This window comes from Malaya genurostris, chromosome 2, assembly GCF_030247185.1.
Source record: "Malaya genurostris strain Urasoe2022 chromosome 2, Malgen_1.1, whole genome shotgun sequence".
Classification (NCBI taxonomy): domain Eukaryota; kingdom Metazoa; phylum Arthropoda; class Insecta; order Diptera; family Culicidae; genus Malaya; species Malaya genurostris.
Genome location: NC_080571.1, coordinates 56,529,072 through 56,550,567, shown reverse-complemented (window position 1 = coordinate 56,550,567; position 21,496 = coordinate 56,529,072). Strand labels below are relative to the sequence as shown.

Here is a 21,496-nt window from a genome sequence, read left to right as displayed (position 1 = left end):
TAGCGAAACTGTCATTCGCATCGATTCAACCCCTTCGAGACCACAAGCCAGACAAAAATAGTTTTTAAATTGACCGTTACAATAACTAATTTTTAGTTATTATTAAGAAAACTTCAGTCATAATGAATTCATATTGATAATACGTATGTGGCAGATTACGGCTACAACTTGCGCGGATTTTTTAAGCGTGTGCTATTTATTTGACTTAATGTACGATTCAGACGATCCGCCTCCTTCCGTCACCGTCACCGGAACGTCAGCTTCCGTCAAAATTAGTTTAATACTTTCTTTACCGGAACGTTCACACGCTCCGTCCGTCAAAACGTTCCGTGACGGAGACGTTACGTGTGAATGGCACCATAAGAATGCATGTCATTAATGTTGACGGTGCCGGTGACGGAGATTGACTGTGACAAAAGAAGACGGTACGTCTGAATCGTGCATAATGGTTATTTTGTGCTTAGTATGTTCCCTTTTCATTTATATTTTGTATTAATCGACGCCTTGGTTTTCAAAACCTCGTACTTTAATCGATGGAGCTATTTGTCTACTCTAAAAAGTTGATCGTCTTTGACAGATATACATTTGTTGATACTTTCGATGAACAATGAAATAACAATTGTCGCTAAGGATTTTTACCAATTGAAAATGCAATTGGCCTCAATCCAATAACCGATTAATTTTTCTTTTGGCTCTAATGCTAGTTAATTTCAATACAACAGACAGCGAAGGGGTTAAAACAACTGTCCAATTTTCTGGCAGCGATGCCAGGTGAAATTTTAGGCGTCTGTGTATATACGACCTCAATATTTAGAAGTATGACGAAAACACCAAACGAAAACCCTACAGTAATAGCAAAAGTTATCAAAATGGACGATTGTTTATAAAATTTTCGAAAATCTGCAAAAAAGTCGGCTTAATTGCAAAGTCTGCTAACAAACGAAATTGCAAATTTACATACCAATCTGCAAACCTGGCATCAGTGGTTCTGACGCTCATTATTTCGCAATCCTGCGACAATTCCGTCGCATTCTATGTGCAGCTGAAAACCACTATATTCTGTTTGAAAGTCGAAAGATTCGGGTATCATTTCATGCAAAGAGTTGAGTGATAAACGTGGAAACCGCTTGGTAATTAATAGAAGAGAAAGTAAACAAAGAGAAACTGTCCCTTGATTATACGCCCTGTTGAAAAATTAACCGAGAATTGTAACTGCGGATTCCAGAATACTGCTTACTAGTGCGATGTAAACATTCTAGAGACAGTACACATCCTATCCTGCCTACCTATGTATTCGCAGTAACAAAAACAAACTGAAGGCCGTTTCGATCACATATGTACCCTCTGGACCCTCTCAATATCCATTTGCAGAGCACTATAATCCAGAGGCTTGCGATGGTATGACATATTTTGAGATCAGCAACCATTACTTAAAAGAACGACAATTCACTACTCATTCACGAATAGCATGAGAAGGAGTGGCCATAAGTGGCTTCCTTGTATCGACTCGAGAAGAACAGAAAAAATTTTCTTTTTATTTTATGCACGTTGAGACTGTTCCAATTTGGTGGTCATATTATTTACTTTGGCGGGTTCCGGAAACAGCGATCAAAATCTCTAAAATGAAACTTACGCGATGCTCTTGTGTACCGGTGCTTTGTCTCGAGAAAACGATTTGTTCGATAATTAATCGCTTCAATAATGCACACTAAAGGAGTGTATCGAAAATAAGACATCCACAGATTTTTCTTTCAAATTATGATAAAAAACGATACTTTATTAAAACTAAAAATTGATCCCTTATTGTACGAGGTTAAACTTGAGCATAAAGAAAACCGGATGAAATTTAAGTTATTCCTTCACGAGTTTTCGAACTTTTGATCGAACGCTCTTCATCAAGTTCCGGACAAGTATTGCATCGCATTTTTTGGACGCTTGAGCCCAAATTTTTTTGAACTCCTGCATGTTCCCAGCTGCCTAACCAGTCTTCTTGAAGACCCTTTTCACGATTGCCCAGTAACGTTCGAAGGGTTTGGTGAATTGATATAACGTTCGAAGGCAATTTGGTGGATTGATATTTTTCTCGTGTTTTGCGGTGACATGTTTGTTTACATGTCAATAACAGCTGCGCAATAGATTGGTTTCAGTACGGTTTATCGTTTCAATGATGAGTCGAATTGATCCGGAAACGCGAAAGAAAATTCTGCACACATGGTGCTCAGAAAGTGGTATCACGTACAACGAAATTGCAAAACGGGTGAAAGTGCACCTCACCAGTGTCAAAAATATTATCGAGAAGTTCGGTAAGACGCTTTCCATGAAGGATTTGCCCCGATCCGGTAGGAAAACGAGTCCCAGCCAGCCCGGCCGGGACTTAAAAGTGGTTGAGTACATCAGGAAAAACCCATCGGCGTCGACGCGGGATTTGGCCAAGCAGTTCAACACCAGCATCGGGATGATTCAACAGATTCGGAACTCCCTGACAACGTACAAAAAACAGAAAGTGCCGAAAAAGTCCCTGGTACAGCAAGTTCAGGCCAAAACAAGAGCGCGAAAGATTCTACATAATAAAGACGGATGCATCCTGATCGACGACGAAACCTACACCAAGGAAGACTCTCGAGCGCTGCCCGGACCGCAATATTATACGAAATCGGTGTGCCAGGACCTGGAAGACGCTGACACAACGGTGGCGATGGAAAAGTTTGGGCGGAAGGTGTTGGTCTGCAAGCAATTTGTACCTGTGGTTTGCGGTGGTCGATTTTCTTCACGAAGGGCACAATTAATGCCAAGGTGTACGAGGAAGAATGTTTGAAGAAGAGAATACTGCCACTGTACAGAAAGCATAAGGCTCCTCCTCTCTTCTGGTCGGGTTTGGCTTCAGCCCACTACGCCAACTCCGTTCTACAGTGGTTGTCAAAAAATAATGTACAATTCGTGGAAAAGGACATCAACCCACCGAACTGCCCGGATCTTCGGTAAATGGAAAGGTATTAGGCAATTGTCAAGCGGTACTTTCGGAAGGAAGGTACAGTGTCCCAAAACATGCAGGAGTTAAAAAAAACTGGACAGCTGCCATCAAGAAAGTCACAAAGGGAACTGTGCAGAATTTAATGAAGAATTTCAAGTCCAAAGTGCGAGCGTTTCACAGAAACTAGGATTTTCTTCAATATTATCAGTGAAATGCATAAAAATGTAATTTTTCTACAATATTTCGAAAACGGATGTCAAAATATATTTTTCTTCGCTTTTTATTCAATAATCAATGTTGCTAACTACTTTTCGATACACTCCTTATGCTTCTTATATAAAAGCAGCAATCTCTTCTGGAGACACTCAGATCGATAGATTTCTGCATTTATAGTTCCGGTAGTGTAAAAAATGGTTGACTTCAAACCACAGGAACATATTGCTTGCCATATCAGTACCTTTCAACCGAATTTCTCCAATTGAATCGACCTGTTCGCATCGCCCACATCCTCCCCAACGATGACAGTAAAGTATTATGGACCGGAAGGGTTTTTGAGTCCTCCTTCACATAAGTCTCATCGTCCATCAAAACGCATGCATCCGGACATTGCAAAAGACGCGAATACAATTTCCGGGCCCTTGTTGCTGCTCGCTTCTTCTGTTCTACACTTTGTTTCGAGAATTTCTGCTTCTTGTAGGTCTTCAGGTGATTTCGCCTCTTGCTACGCTGGATCATTCCGGCACTAGTTCCTGCTTTTTTGGCCAAATCACGTATTGACATTGATTTGTTCTTCATGATCTCACTTAGCCATGTGTCCAGAACCCTAATTTTCACTTCTTTTTCAATACGCAACATTTTGAAAACGCAGAATTTCAACCGCACAAACAAGTACACAAACGAAAGCTGACAGCCAAACGCACAGTATGCTGTGATCTGCGGATTAAAAAACATCACAAATGCATGCGTATAACACAAATGTATGTGGATAGCTTATTTTCGATACACTTCTTACTCCGTCCCCTTTAGCCTCCCTAGGCCGTTTAGTAGAACTCGTACCGACTAAAGTCCATGGTCGAGTAATTAGTCTGTTATCTGGCGTATAATAATGGATTCAGGTTTCGAAAACGAATATTCCAACTGAATTTTCAAGATCGCTCGCGTTCGCCTATATTGTTCAAAATGTGCAGGTGCGGCTCCCACTGACTGAATAATTTTCTTATTTGCCGAATCTGATTATATTATTTGCGAATTATTTATAATTAATTTATATAATTGAATTAATAGTGATTGCGGATATGTAAAAAGACATGTTGTCCAAGCCTTTCTACATAACCGAAATCTGCCTTCCGACAGAAAAAAAAACAAATGATTGCATCCATTTATTGTTAAGATGAAATGTTGTGGAAAGAATTATATTATTTACTGAATAGTTCGAATAAAGAAGCATCCAGACATTGAACTTTGTTCAAAACTTACTCTAATTTACTTACTTTGATTAATTTCAACTGAAATGCAATATGGCGAACGATTCGTTAATAGTTGATAAACTCGATCGTTCGTACTATTTCTTTCAAATTTACCAAATTATTTCAAAGTGCAAACTGTTCGGTACAAAATTACCAAGTTTTTGGTAGGGCAACGGCTCCCTATTTCATCTGAGCTCCTATTTCCATCTCATCCCTTCACCTCATTACTTTGAACATGAATAATATTTTACAACCTACCGGAAGCAAACTGTGAAATGTTCTAAAATGATTTGGAAAGCTATTGTCACACTTTCCTATTGAAAGAAATGGTTTTAAATTCTTCGGTGATCGTGTTTTTCATATAAAACAAACTCACTTTTCAATTTAGGACACATTTTCATCTCAAGATTTACAGTTCGTCATGTTTCTGAATATCTACTAATTGATTCGTCTCAAAACATGATCACTATTTCGCACAATTACACTACCATTGAATGCTGGATGACTTCATTATTAGTAATGTTCACTTGCCACTTGTTTAGTTAACGATTAAAAACTTCAAAAATTACCCGACAAGCAATAAAAGTCTTAAAATATATGAGATGAAAGTTTTTCACTTCGTTCACTTGATTCCGCTTTGTTTTCATCTCATTTGGTTTCGCAAAGTTGCCAAGTTATCTCATAATGTTACAAAACAAAAATTGTTTATCTTCCTCAAATTATCATCGAAAAGTATGTTTTTGGTATCCGTGACATTAGTTTAATTATATTATTGATATTAATATTTCAATAACACTGTTTCAGCTTCGAATATTACCAGAAAGAACGTGTTAAATACTAATGAAATAACCATTGTGGCAAATCTAGTAACACTGGTTTCATTCCGCTTTACGCCAACATAAAGCTGTGAAGTGTGTGTGTGTGTGTTTCATCGGCTGTGCACAGAGATGCCAGATATTTTCATAGAAAATATGTATTGCTTTGCATAGAAAGTCTATATCTGTTCTATCAGTTTTCACTAATAAAATGATGTTAAAAGATAGTTCTTTAGATCTCCGTAAGCCATTGCCCCATTAATTAGATAATTCAACGTGTAAATTTTTTACCAATAATAATAATGTGGAAAAATCCTGGTGGGTACGGTTGTATCGTTTGAGTTTTATATCTAGCAGCGGTGAGGCAGTCGGTCACCAGAATGTCTGCCCAGCCATATTTTTCCAGCTGGCAGCGTTTAGTCAGCCATCTGGCAGCCATGCGTATGCGGGTGAGAGTGTAATAGTGGAATATTAAGTTTTGATTGCTGTCGCCATTGCTAATTTATAGGATGAATAAAAGATCAACGATAGGATGGATAAAAATCCATTGAGATGAAATTAGGAGCAGAGTAGTGAAAACATCATTAGTGTTTGTAGCTGTTTTATAAATATTAGTTGAATTTTCAAGAAATGTGAGTCTATTCTCAACGTGGAGCAAGGCGAATGAAGCAGTAATATGAAATAGTTACAGTGATTTTTGTGGCTAAATCGTTGTTTGAAGGCGACGTCCTTACAAATGAAATAAAATAGGGAACCCTTACCCTAGGTATAAGTTACTTGAAATATAAAATATTCACACTCTGTGAACGACTAGTAAAGTGCGACGAAAGTAGACCGAAACTGTAACCCAGCTTTCATCCACCTAGTGGTGTAATGGTGTCTTTCTCATATTGCTTAGGGATTCTTCAAAATACTTTTATATTGACTTTGGAATAAAAGGTAAGTTAGTTGGTTTGGTCGATAACTGACATGACCTACAAATTAAATCAGTTTTGAGCCAAACTTGGAAGAATGGTCATGTTTTTTTTCGCCTCGTCACTCTGAATGCTGGTTTGAAACTTCTAAAACGTGTAATTTCGGAACCGCGAATCGCATCCGGAGAGGATCCAATAGCAGCTTATGAAACCATCAAACCTTTCATTTGAGGTTGTGTAAATCGGTTCAGCCATCTCTGAGAAAAGAAAATAAGTAGTGACGTTTTTGTCTTTCTCTTGTAGAAAAGTTATGCATAGAGACGGCATCTCTGGTAATAAAAATTTCTAATCCTTTTGGTTGCTCTAGCGAAACATGTTATTTTGATTTTGTGTTTTGGATATTTCAGCTGTTTTTGAAGGAAGGGCGAATCTTACATTGCCAGCAAATGGAAAAACTTCGATGAATGTTTCGACGTTGGTTTCAAATCCTATTCAGAAATTATCGTATATTCTCAGATCAATTTTTGATAAATCGATGAACTGTTTGCGTATCTTTAAAATGCAATGCAATTTTTTCACTTTTCGTCTATATTAACTGAATAAATCAATATAAAAGGAGTTTCGCCATTTTTGGATTTGTTTACTTTTATGCTCCCCGTGTGAGTTATGAAGTTACGCCGACTAAGGCAAACCTGCGGGTTATTTTATCGTCTCATTCACTATCACCTAAAATAATGAAAATAAATAATTTCGCTCTTACTGTCTAGCAATTGAAGTATGCGTAAACAAATGGAATGTTAGATTCGCTCTTTATAGTTCTTTGTAGTACTAAGATTGATATTTTTGTAAAATCCCATTTTCAATTAAAATTATAAGTTTTTTTGTTCGTAGGAGAGAAACTCGATTTGTTATCTTTTATTGGATTTGGTCTTCTTTAAAAAAACAGCTGAAATGTTATTACGCCCACATTATCCGTTCGGAATGAACTCCGAATAAAATCCGTATGAGCGAAAAAATTGCATTCAGAATCCCATGTGAAATTCAATAGTAAATCTGTATCAATACGGAATCCAGGGTAACAAACGAATCCGAATGAATTTCGCCTAGAACCGGTTGGTTCGGCAATCTGTCAGAATTGAGTGAAAAGATGCGGATTGAATTGTCAATTCGTTTTCTTCTTATTTTTTACCGCTTTCACTCTGAGGGAATTGAATTGCTGTAAGCCGCTTCCGGCCTCCACTCTGTCTGCAGCCGTAGAATTCCAGCATAAGCTGTTGGAATTTGCTGGAGATTGACAAAAAGGCCTACCGTAGTCAGCATCATCCATTCCTCTGGCTGGAGAGTAGTGAAATGGCGTAAGTCGCCTAACGTTTACACTAACACGTCCATAAAATGATTGATATTCAATGACATTTACAATGTCACTGTCAATCGGATTGATCGAGCACTCAACTCAGGAGAAAATTCTAGCATTGAACCGATCGAGCACTGAAAAATCGAGCAGTCGAGTAAGAATTCGTTGCTCCTTCCGTCAATCAATGGAAACAATGCTCTACATTTCTTGAAATTAGAGTCCCGGCGTAGGACGTAGTTCTATATGTTGATGGTTCGCGAGTAGTTGTCCAGACTATCAGGAAACCAAAGCGAAAAAATGGTGGATACATTGAAACTGACTTTGTTTCACAGAAAAATACAAGACTTTATTTTTATCGCGATAACATATATGTTTTTATGTACTAATCGCATCTAAACTAAATTATCTAGACTTTGTCACGGTAGATTTATGATACAAGCCTTCAAAGCCGAGATATTCGATGAACAAGTAGAGGTATGCATTTCCGAGCGTTCCAATTTTCAGCAGTTCTTCAGTCAGAAAAAAATACAACACGACCGCTAAACTCAATGAATCATTCTGAAAATTCTCAACTAAATTTCGAAGACAGTCAGGTGGGTTTTTCTATATTCTGCACCGTTTCCAAGAAAATTTAATTTGAAAATGAACGGGAAAATAGCAACAAACCCACCACTTTACGGTACTGTCCTCAGCCCTTAAGGGCTGAGGCTAGTTGATCGCGTAAAACCACGTGGCTCGCTGCGCGGTTACATTTCTCTCCATCCTCTCTCGCAAATGTGCAAAATTACTCTCGATGTGGCCACCCAAGAAAATTTGGCCACCCAAGAAAGTTTTGATATTACTGGGACAGTCTATTTACAATGAAAAAAAATATCAGGATTCTAAGTAGGCCTGTGTAAAGAACATTTTCGCTTGATTCCTATGACGTTTTTCATTGAGAACAGTCGTGGCGTGTTTTGCTCGATTCGTGCAGTCGGGCAATCAAAACAGGTGCACTGTGTTTCATTGATTTGCACCGCACGAAAAAAATGCACTTTCGGGGCAATTCGCGGGCAACTATTTTGCACCCGTTTTCTTTTCAGAGCAGCAAGCGTGCAAACCAAACTTTACAAAACCGTTTCATTGATCAACTGTCAGGGCAAAACACTGGCACCGAGCGAGTGGAATCAATGAAAAACGACACTAGTTTCCACTCTAGCTGCTCTCAAACGGTTTGTTTGAAGTCAGTTTCGAGCCTAGTTTTAACGAAATTTCATTAAACTGAAATCGAGTCAGTTTCAAACGTATCAGCTAAGTGCAAACCCAACACAGTTTCGTGAAAAGTGGTTCAGTTTCAGTTTTCTCAAGCGAAAACGGCATTAAAAAGTGGAATGAGTTAGCACATTTTTCCTTTCAAAAGAATGTCATTCCAAAACAGAATCATTTATCTAATCGGAGTGGTGAAATAAAAAGTAATAATTTCGCAACAGCTTGATCTAATGTCCACGTCCACGAACTGTCTGTTGCAATGCTGTTTCGAATGTGTTTTACGCTGATGAAATAATCCCATTCCCGATGTCGATTGGTGAAACCCATATCAGTGGATGAAATGGCGAAATCCAATTTACTTCCATCAAAATCACTACCAACTGCCAATCATTACAGTAAAGTCTCCCACTTCCACACTCACAGACACAGACAACGCATTCGATGGCAACATGTGTCACCGGGATCTTTCCTTCGTTCCCCTTCCGTTTCCTTCCGGGCGCTTGTTCTTAACGAACGTAAAACGCATTACCTCTGGACCCAGCAGAGTTGCTCGTTGTGGACAGCATTCCTGTCAATTATTGTACGATTACCAATCATCTGGAAGGCCCTGGCGGCCAACAACTGGATCAGGGGATTGAGGGTGGTGAAAATTGGGACATATCTGACCATAAACCGTTGCGCAATCCGCACACAACCGGAGGGTTGGAATAAAGAAAAACCCTTCTTAATCCACCTAGTGGTGTGATAATGCCTTTCTCTTCTTTCATAACAGTCTCATGAAAATATGTTTCAAACATTTATTAAATAATTTTAGACGCCAATTGATTCAGATTGATTTGAGTAGTTCACAAAAGCATGCTTCAGTGTTTTATGTCACACAGTCAGCATCATTTTTCCAAACTAGTGCTTGACATTTGCGCTGCCTATTTGTATGAGAACAGTGATGCTAAACTAAAATAAAAAAGCCTTCTTAGTCCACTTAGTGAAATTTTCATATATCTTGAAAAATCACCATAGGGGGAAGTACATGAAATTTTCGAAATCGAAAAAAAATTTTTGATGCCAAAAGGCTTAGAATTGCATGAAACGTCGAGATTTAGTGTCATCTCGAAAAAAAAATTTTTTGAAAAAATCGACTTTTTGGGACTTAGAAAAAATATGAAAATTTTTCTAAGTCCCAGAAAGTTGATTTTTTCAAAAAAAATTTTTTTGAGATGACACTAAATTTCGATGTTTTATGCAGTTTTAAGAGTTTTGGCATCAAAAAAAATTTTCGATTTTGGAAATTTCATGTACTTCCCCCTATGGTGATTTTTCAAGATCGATAATTGTCAAACCTTTACCACCGGGCAGCACCCCTTAAGCATGTCCGATTTAGGTCAAATTTTGCAAGAAGGCTTTTTTCGAGGTGCTTAAACTTTTGAGCACTAGAACTTAACGAAAATAGAGGTGATCCCAAAATTTTGGCACCCTTATATATATGAGAGCGGTAAAAATCAACGTGTTTTGTCGGTTACGTCACTTATACCATCATATATCTGGAACCAAAAGTCACAACCATTTGATCTTCGAACTTGATCAATGGCACGACAGTAGCTTTCAAACGAGCCCAAGTTTGTTAAAATCGGATCAGCCATCTCTGAGAAAATTGAGCGCGTTCAAATACAACGCTTTTTGTCGGTTACGTCACTTATACAATCATATCTCCGGAACCAAAAGTCACAGCCATTTGATCTTCGAACTTGATCAATGACCCGACAGTAGCTTTCAAACGAGCCCAAGTTTGTTCGAATCGGTTCAGCCATCTCTGAGAAAATTGAGCGCGTTCAAATATCTTCGAAAAGTGCACACACATACACACACACACACACACACACAGACATTTTCCTATCTCGACGAACTGAGTCGAATGGTATATAACACTATGGGTCTCCGAGGCTCCGTTCGAAAGTCGGTTTTTCCAGCAATTCTAATACCTTTCTATAGAGAAAGGCAAAACCCTTCTTAGTCCACTTAGTGGAATTTTCATATATCTTTAAAAATCACCATAGGGGGGAGTACATGAAATTTTCGAAATCGAAAAAAAATTTTTGATGCCAAAAGGCTTAGAATTGCATGAAACGTCGAGATTTAGTGTCATCTCGAAAAAAAATTTTTTTGAAAAAATAGACTTTTTGGGACTTGGAAAAAATATGAAAATTTTTCTAAGTCCCAGAAAGTTGATTTTTTCAAAAAAACTTTTTTTTGAGATGACACTAAATTTCGATGTTTTATGCAGTTTTAAGAGTTTTGGCATCAAAAAAAATTTTTGATTTTGGAAATTTCATGTACTCCCCCCTATGGTGCTTTTTCAAGATCGATAATTGTCAAACCTTTACCACCGGGCAGCACCTCTTAAGCATGTCCGATTTAGGTCAAATTTTGCATGAAGGCTTTTTTCGAGGTGCTTAAACTTTTGAGCACTAGAACTTAACGAAAATAGAGGTGATCCCAAAATTTTGGCACCCTTATATATATGAGAGCGGTAAAAATCAACGTGTTTTATCGGTTACGTCACTTATACCATCATATATCTGGAACCAAAAGTCACAACCATTTGATCTTCGAACTTGATCAACGGCCCGACAGTAGCTTTCAAACGAGTCCAAGTTTGTTCAAATCGGTTCAGCCATCTCTGAGAAAATTGAGCGCGTTCAAATACAACGCTTTTTGTCGGTTACGTCACTTATACAATCATATCTCCGGAACCAAAAGTCACAGCCATTTGATCTTCGAACTTGATCAATGGCACGACAGTAGCTTTCAAACGAGCCCAAGTTTGTTAAAATCGGATCAGCCATCTCTGAGAAAATTGAGCGCGTTCAAATACAACGCTTTTTTGTCGGTTACGTCACTTATACAATCATATCTCCGGAACCAAAAGTCACAGCCATTTGATCTTCGAACTTGATCAATGGCCCGCCAGTAGCTTTCAAACGAGTCCAAGTTTGTTCAAATCGGTTCAGCCATCTCTGAGAAAATTGAGCGCGTTCAAATACAACGCTTTTTGTCGGTTACGTCACTTATACAATCATATCTCCGGAACCAAAAGTCACAGCCATTTTATCTTCGAACTTGATCAATGCCCCGATAGTAGCTTTCAAACGAGCCCAAGTTTGTTAAAATCGGTTGAGCCATCTCTGAGAAAATTGAGCGCGTTCAAATATCTTCGAAAAGTGCACACACATACACACACACACACACACACAGACATTTTCCGATCTCGTCGAGCTGAGTCGAATGGTATATAACACTATGGGTCTCCGAGGCTCCGTTCGAAAGTCGGTTTTTCCAGCAATTCTAATACCTTTCTATAGAGAAAGGCAAAACCGGCGACGAATCCGTACAGTAGTGCTTCAATTTACCACAGAATTGCCGGGCTCTATATCCGTTCCGATGTGGTCAATCGAACTAGATAACATCAACAACGAAAAAAAAAGACGCTCTGACAATGAAATGAAGCCTTACTAACTCACTTACCTCCGATGTCATCGAATTTGAGCCGCTCGTCCAGCCACTGCTCTCGGAACGTTAGCTGTACGCTGTACTCCTGCGGAGATTGACGTTTGGGTGTCATTTTTTTTTCGATTGACGTTTGCGATGGTGGTGGAAGTGGTGGTGGTGATGTTCCGCATATGATGGCGCGACCGTCACGGCAACGAGGAAGAAAATTAAATATTAGCAAAAATTTTGATGGATATTTTTAGTTGAGTTTGCTTATTCTTTTTCCTATCCTATCTAGTAGTGGTTGGATTTGGGTTGGAGCTGGTTTGGGTACCGAGGGGTCCAAGGTTTGAGTAAGCAATATTATCGGTTCTATGCTACGATCTACCGGATTGGGATAGGTTTCACTGGGCACGCCGATGGTGGCGGGGGTTATTGGTTTAGGATGGAGTTCCTAGCTATCGGTTTTCAATTTTGAGTAATTTGGTTGTTGTTGATCGATTGGTTGCGAATTTTGCTTTCTATCACTCGTGGAAAAAGGGGGGGGGGGGGGGGGTATCTGTTGGCAAGATGCGCTGGTAGATTTCGTCGAGATTTCGAGCGGGTGTTTTCATGCTTGGTGTGGTGGTGGGGGGAGGGGTTCGGAATTCTAGCTGTTTCCTGCCATATTGTGCCTGGCTCATGAAAAACTGTTTGGTTAAAATCTTTGCTCCGATTAAACTTGGAGGGGATCAGGGCTGTAGCTTCAAGAGAATCTGTTTTTTTTAACTGTTTGAATGGGACGAGAATCAATAGGTTCAATTTCCTTTGTTGGAAGAAGAGGATAGACGTTCGAATCAGTAGGACATAGTCGAAGGAAGGAGTTTGAAAAATAAAAAAAGAAATAATGGAGAGAATATTTGAACAAGACTGACAACAAGAAGTAACAAAGAGGAGGAGAACCATTTTCAGACTAAATTGGGATAGCAAAAATTATATTGAAAAAGTTTTAGAAAGGTAAAAAGGAAAAGGATAAGGAACTCTACTCTGGCAGTTGCCTAAACCCTAAACGATGCAGTATGTCACCTGAAGCAACAACATCGTGGTAGGGAACTGTCATTTAAAAAAAAAAAATCAGCATGCCGAGAAACGGTAGAGCAGTAGCATGCTTAGATGTCATTTCATACCAAACCAAAAGCTAGAGGTAGAAGATCATGCAATCATGCGGGCAACATGCAATAGATAAAAAGCGCAAGCACTAGAAGAGGTCATTCTGGCAGCCATGTTTTTCATTCCGTCATGCAAAGAATCAGGCAGCAGTAGCAAGGAGACCAAGCGAACTGTCGATTCATGCCAGTAGAGAATTATCATGCAAACATGCAAATTGCAACTTGTCGATTAAAGCATTCCACAGAAGGTGAGGACAGCAGAGGCTCAGGAGGTCATTCACATGCGTTTCGTGCGACACGATGCAGGTTCAGGCGTTTCCCATGCATTTTTCTGAAATCATTATTTCCCCAATTTTCCCAAAACCGTGCAGTAGTCTAACGGGCAGTATGCAACAGCAAGCAAATCGTCGTTCCGCGTGCACAGGCATTGCAAGTCAGCATTCTCGTTCACGATGCAGTTTTCTCTAAGTTTCCGCATTCCAGTTGCAGTTTCTTTTTTTTTTCCGTGTGAGTCGGCATGCGAAAATCCTACCTAGGGCTACCGTCGTCGTTGGCAGTGTACTAGTGGCAAAACTATTCGGAATCGGTTTACGTTGACAATCATTTTGTTGTTGTTTTTTTTTAATTAGTAGTATGTGTTATTTGTTGATACGAAGAAGTTCATGGTGGAATAAAATGAGTTTGATTTTTTCTATGATAATACATAACGAGTTTGTGTGGATGAAAGTTGTATTGAAACGTTGGAATAAATCAAACGATTAGACTTATTCAGATTTTTTTCTGTGGAAACACTGAGAATGAGCCATGGGATGAGATAATGAAGTGGTTGCCATGAGCAGTATTCAGAGGATGAGCAAAGCGAAAGAAACAGAAATTTTGGCAACGCCTGCTTTAACACACAGAACCAGAACAGTACCGATCAAAGTGCGATTAACAGTTTCTGTCAAACCTCCGTCACCGGTTGTATGCAATTCTGATGGAAACATTCCCACACAACGTCAATACCACGGAACAGCTGAAGAACGGAGTAAACTAATTCCGGCGACCTTGAAATTCCGGTGACGTTCTGGTTGAATCGTACTTCATTAACTACTTGCATCGTAATTTTGGCAGATTATTGTATCTTCGGCCTCCCTCCCGCGAAAGATCAGTTCCTCAAGTTAAAATAAAGTATATCGCCTTCAATGTTAATAAAAGTGAACGAAACTCTACAAACAATTTCGGTGCAACTTACTATTGAGTAGACATAACTTACCATTCAGTATTATTCTGCATGGGATTATTTGGAAACAACCATCCTAACTTAAAATCAAATAAGTACTAATTATTCGGTAGTTTTCTGGTTGCGTGTTCACCCGACATGGCGTTGCTAAAATGCTGATTTCGTACTCGCTATCCTTCTTACAATGATCTCTCAATTATTGATGTATCATCTACAAATCTCGATGAACATTAGAGAAGGTGTTTACTTTCTCTTTCAATTATTACGGCTAATTCTAGTAAATTCTACAGTGCAAATCGAAAGTTGATGGTTTTAGTAATTATTCTACACCCTCATTCAACATAACTCAAAATAGAGTGACACACCACTCACATTCATTGAAAGTGCACGTACTCTAAACTTGAGTTACCACTCATTTTTGAGTTAAGAGACGAAGCTTTCAAAATTTGAGTATTTTTTACTCAAAATATGGAAAAAAAATTTTTTTTTCAAAATTTGAGTGAGTTTAACACAAAACTTGAGTTCCTTCAAAATAAAGACATTCTTATTCGTAAAATTTTATATACAAAGTCATTCTTCTTTGTTTTAAATCGAAAGCAGAAGTGATTTCAAAACCGTTTCCTTTTGTTGTACTTCTCACTTAGCGTAAAAATTTCGATTGAAAACATTTATGATTGATGATTTATGGTTTCAAAAACCAGATCTATAAACGGCGATAAAAAAAACAACGTATTCTTGCATCCTTAAATTCGATAAGAATTTTCCGATCAAGAAAACGCACTGAACTGCTAGAAGTATTTTTTCACTCGAATGTTTGCAAACTCAACGCTTACTCTGTTGTGTGAATAAAAAGCGAGAGAACTCATGGCCTGAAGAAATAGCAACTGTCATTTGCACTTGGTACCTTCTCTGATGTTTGCCTTCGAATAAATATTTCGATGAACATTAGATTAAGCCCAAAGTACAAATGACAGATTCTCTTTGTTTACTCTCTTTTACTCGTAGCAATGTTTTTTTTTATCTGCGGAGGATAATAACTAAAGCTGTCATCTTTAAATCTTCACTTTCAATATGCACTTCGAAGAATACTGGGATATCCCTTAACATTCGAAAAAGAAAGTAAACAAAGCGATACTGTGCTGTGTGCTGTTTATTAACCAAAAGTATTTTTTTTATTACAACAAACTTACGGTTTTATTATCACAATAAACTTACGGTTTAATAAAACGAATATTTCTTTCTCGTCATTACTTATGGGTATCACATAAAACCAGAGTATTAAAAAGAAAATTCGATATTCCCACGGCAAAGGAGTTTAACTGCCAATAAGGTCCACTCTTTACTTCCCTTCATTTGATTATTACGAAGCTGGCACTGCAATTTTTCGAAAGTTTGCAATATGAATCGAACGGTTGTGGTTTTAACTTGAAAGTTTTGCGAAGAGTAAGATGTCATATATGAAATAGTGAAAGAAAAAGTGAACAAAGAGAAACCGTGATTTGCAGTTAAGCACATTTGTCGTGGCATTTGCAGTTAGGCACATTTGTCATTTGGACACACTGGTTTTTTTACAGCACACTCAAAAAATAAATCACCTCAGTTTCATGGGATTATTCACATCGTATCGTGTTAGTGCGGTGAAAATTCGAGTATTTCGCGAGAAAGAAAGGATTTTCATCCGTACTTTGGTGACTCCACGTTGTCACATAGCGAGAGTTTCACTTGTAGTCCAGTGAAAAGAAAGTCCATTGGACTATAAACGAAAACTAACTGGCAATATAGCTAAATCGCTGTGCCATCAATCGGCGTCATCTCAAGTGAGGTGAAGCCACCAAAAGTGAAGAATAAGAAGAAGAAGAAGACTGTTTGTTGATACTCTACGTAAAGTCTTGGCATTACGTTCTTTTCGTGGAATTTGGTCTTTCTGTTTCAACAGACTTCGCAGCCGATTCTTAGCGTACTGTTGTAGAACGTCTACACCACAGCTTAAGGTGGCGGAAATGGTAAACGCGTATGCACGGAATGCATAAGAACGCAGGATCGAATTTTGCCTCTGAGCTAATTTTTTTCTAAAAAATCATCTTTTCTGTGAGTTTTTTATTCATTTAGCTTTTTCAATATATGTTTCCACTCAGTCATTGCAGAGCTGAGCTTAGTTGTAGCAACTTTATGTCAAACCAACAAAAAATAAGAGGTCCTTAAATCTCTTATGGAAGAATAGAATGTGCAGAAGATCAATATCAATAAAGCTTCAATACCGAAGTGATTTTATTATTATTATTAGGAATAATTATGCCGTTTATTAAGTTGATATTTAGTTCAATTGCGTTCTAAAAAATATCTAAATATTTTAACTTCTAAATAATTTTTTTTCATTCCGCACTGGTTTCAGTGATTTCCATGCTTAGTTCATCATTCCATGAAAATATTAAGTGAATTTACAATGCACAGAAGGATGTTCACGTTTTGTAACTATTACGTAAGCTAATAGCAGTCATCAGCTACATGAACATCACGTATCTTTTACCTGACAAGTAATAAAATATTTACCTATTGAGTAAAATGCATAATATATAAACATTCATTTCTTCTACTCACCCAACAAAATGTACGTGAAAAGTTGTATGGGTGAGTATCATGAATCTTTCCAGGTAAAATTAACGTAATTTATTTTTTGAGTGTAGTACTCTTAGTTGTCACCCACATTATCGAAATGACGGAATGCGTAATGAATTCTTACTCGACTGCTTGATTTTTCAGTGCTCGATCGGTTCAGTGCTAGAATTTTCGCATGAGTTGGCTGCTCGATCAACCTGATTGACAGTGACATTATAAATGTCATTGAATATTCGCTCTTTTTATGAATGTGTTAGTGTAAAATTTAGGCGACTTAAGCCATTTCATTACCAGCTAGAGGAATGGATGATGCTGACTAAGGTAGGCTGTTTTGTTAATTTCCAGCGAATTTCAACAGTTTATGTTGGAATTCTAAGTAGAACTGGTTCTTTACTAGTTCTGTATATCCGAAAAACATGAAGATTTCAATGTGTATAATCAGTTATGTAATGTTTTCATTTAAAAATAAACTGAAAGTCAGCACGAAAACGTGCAAAATCGGGAAAGAAGAAGAAGAAGACAAATTGACAATTCAGTCCGCATCTTCTTACTCAATTCCGACTGATTTCCGAATCAACCGGTTGTAGGCGAAATTCATTCGGAATAGGTGGTTGCACTGGAGTTGGAATTGATTCGGAATTCATTATGATTTCCACATGAAATTCCGAATGAAAATTTCTCGCCGATTCGGAATTGATTCGGAATCCATTCGGATCAGATAATGTGGGCAGTTGTTATTAACGGTTATGTTTCTGCCGGAAGAACGTTTTGAATCGGTTCTTCATTTTTAGTGCCGTTGGTTTTGTTTTTTTTTTATTTTAAATTGAAATGAAGGGCAATAACATAACTTTTGCTAAATATGATATGCAAAATTTCTTCTCTCAATATACCAGTATTTTCATTTCGTTTTACTTGATCTCAAGACTCGTTTTTACCCCCCGGTGAACGACCAAAAGTTTAAAGCCGGGGTAAAATAAATGATATTAATAATAATAAGACTCGTTTTAATTTTTGGATATACATGGAGGATTGACGAACATCAAATGTACGAATAGTCGAACAGAAAAAAAGTAGGGAGAGCGATTTAGCAAGACATGACGTGGCAAGAAAATTTCCCCTGCACAATTTTAACAGCTGCTGGAATCTGGCCAGGCTTCTGCCGGCTGCCAGAATTTCTCACAAGCGGGTAGTTTGTTTTCCAGAGATCCCAAGTCTGCAGATTGGTCTGCAAATCTGCAGGTTTCTAAACAAGACAGCAGACTTTTGAAAATCAAGATTTTTGCTGACATTCGTCAAACTTTACAGACTTTTAACATCGTCGCGGTGTTTGTTTTTCACTAGCTAAACCAATTTTGTGCTTCATTCATCTTTGTAGATGACTTGCGCTAGCAGACTTTTTTTCGAGTTTACAAACATTTTCAAACCTGCATGGAGATATTTCATATTTTTACTTGGCAGATATTGTTTTGAAATGATTTCTCTTTCAGTGATGAAAATTTTGTCACGATTAATTTTTTTATAAAGAAGTCTCGATCCGATTTTTTCCCTATCTTTGAATGAACACGTGGTCAAATTCAAAATCGCGAAGTCGTACACAGGAAATAAAAACTACCTATTATTTAACTTGTTTTTAGTTGATTTTGAATTGTTTGGATTCTTTTGCTTCATTCGCTCTCTCCATTGTTATTAGATCACAAATACCAATACCGCTAAGCAGTGAAAGTTTTGTGCAATAAGCTAGAGAATAAGCAAACTATATTCATCATGAAGTTGAGCCACTAGTTTTTACTATTGAGATGATCAAATCCTTTTTTCAGTATATTTTGTCAAGAGCCTTATGGAAACTACCTAGGCTGTGAACTAACTCTCGAATTAGCTTAACTTTTAGTTAAAATTTAACAGTCGAGCAATTATTTTGTTGTTATAAAAATTCCTGATCATTTTTACCTGTATTTTTTTTAGAAGAAATCACTCATTGTCGAGCTCTTCTATGAGCTACCCACAATCTTGAGATCATCACTCGTCACCTAAAATCAGGGAGATGCCCTTTAGTTGATTTTGGATTTGTTTTGACCCAAAATTAGGTAGCAGCTGGTAAGAGTGTAGTTATTTTTGACAGATCGACAGTTGTTTTCCGACACTGAAATAAAACCTTTCAAAAAATTCTAATTTCAGACCTGCAAAGAAAATTACTTCTGTGTAAGTTTTATTAAACTTTCAATTATAGAAAATACTTCACTAAAAAGTTTAAATACGTTTGTGAAACGAAGTATGTTTTTCTAGAAGATTTTCGTACGTTCTCTGTATTGCAATACCTCTTGATATCATTTTATTTTCAGTGCCAAATAATCCCAAATAACTTTCGTGTTCATCAAATTTTGCAATGGGCCCCAGTTTTGGTTTTGGGCCCCAGTTTAACTACTTGTTCAAAAATAACCGCTCGACTGTCAAATTTTACCTAAAAGTTAAAATAATTCGCGAAGTGGTCCTCGGCTTTAGGCTCAGACCCTGTCAGCTTGGAGCGAAGTCAATCTTCAGTTCAGCAACGCCATCGCACGGCATCACATTCAACATATCATGTCAATTGTATGGGTGCGCAACCCTGCTATTTTGGCGCGCACGAATTTGACAATTTTCTCCCCTACTTCTATGTATAAGATTCGATGCGGGCTCGTCTGGGGGCGACATGCTCGCAAAAAAGGATGTTGCCAATGATTTGTTCGGGAAATGTGAGAGCTGGATATCTTGTTAATATGATGTCTTTGCTGTGAACCAACTCGCGAATTATTTGATCTTTTAGTTAAAATTTCACAGTCAACCAGTTATTTCGTTGTTGTGAAAAATTAGCCTGATCGAAAGCATGGTTATTTTTGGTAGTTTGATAGTTACTTTTCGACACTTAAAAGAAATCAAATTCCAGATCTATAGTAAAAATTTCCTCTGTGTAATTTCTTTGTATACTTTCAGTCAAAGAGAATACTCCAACGAAACTAAGTAAGATTTTTTAGATGTTCGTCACGTTCTTTGTATTTTATTTATTATACCATTTGATATCATTTTATTTTCAGTGGAAAATGTACCTAAAAAACTGTCTATCCGTCAAACTTTGAAATAGGCTTCAGTTTTGGTCAAAAGACTGTATATAAAATAACTGGTCGACTGTCAAATTTTATTTAAAAGTTAAAATAATTCGTGAGATTGTCCACGGCCTTAGAACCATTTTACCTGAAATTTGGTTTATTAAATTTATTTTAGATTAAGTAGCTCTAAGTAATGACTTGTTTTAGTCTTGTTAAGACGTACAGCCGCCTTCAGCTAGTTTGAAAGTTGATCAGCATTTACCGAGGAAAATAGATTGGTAAAATGACATGTCAATACAGAGAAGAGACTTGAACCCGTAGCTAGCTCCTATCCGGAGAAATTGCTTGACCAATTTAGCTACCCTGCATGTAAAACACATGAAGAAATAGCCTACTTGACTAGAAATAGCCTACTTGAGCATGCTTGGCTGTGCTCGGGCGCCACGGTATCCAACAATGCGGTTCAATATCTCTATGGTAATCCCTCCACCAGCGGTCACTACAACTGTTTCTATAAGGCTTTCGCAAAAATATACCGAAAAGTGAGTTATATTTACTCATTAGTAAGATAAATGTTTTCAACGGTTGAGTTGCATTGACTCAATTTCTGGTTGAATGCGGTTTACTCATTTTTACGTAATTGAACGAAACTATCGTTGTTGAGAGGTGGTGCTCCTTGTGTTTTGTTTTTGACAACAATGGATAGAGCGAACGAAAGGAAAGACTCAAACAACTCAAAATTAAGTGGAAAGAAATCAACGAATACGAAGTTTTCATTTTCCGTGTATGGCTCGACATATTATCGATCGGCAGCATCACAGCAAGCAAACCCAAAACTGTCGGTTTATGAAATCGCCAAGAAATTGAATGCCATCTAAGATACCGACAGAAGGATTCGTCAGCTAGAAAAAGTTCGCTCTTTTTAGGGACAGTAAGTAAGCATCCAAACAGGACACTGAAACTGAATCTAGTGTCCAAACGACGTTCTGTAATACTATTGGTTTTAGCAAATTCGATTCCTGTTTTTGTCGATAAATGCGCGGAAAAGTTTATGAGCCGATGAGATATTTGCAGCTGCGGACAAAAAAACATAGGTATTCCTGACAAACAAGACTATGGATTCCCAAATGAACATGCATGCCTGAAAAAACGTGTTCATTAGATCTCAAAATGAACCTG

The 21,496-nt window shown here is 37.7% G+C and overlaps 1 protein-coding gene across 6 annotated transcripts in view; it reads right to left on the bottom strand.

Annotated features, from left to right (window-relative positions):
* LOC131430361 (glutamate-gated chloride channel) overlaps nt 1-21,496 on the bottom strand; it is a 249,491-nt gene that overhangs the window by 43,688 nt on the left and 184,307 nt on the right. For all 6 annotated transcript variants that reach the window (XM_058595278.1, XM_058595277.1, XM_058595273.1 and 3 more), the window contains exon 7: nt 12,288-12,357. In XM_058595278.1, coding sequence (XP_058451261.1) covers nt 12,288-12,357 — 70 coding nt within the window. The remainder of the gene's footprint in view (nt 1-12,287; nt 12,358-21,496) is intronic.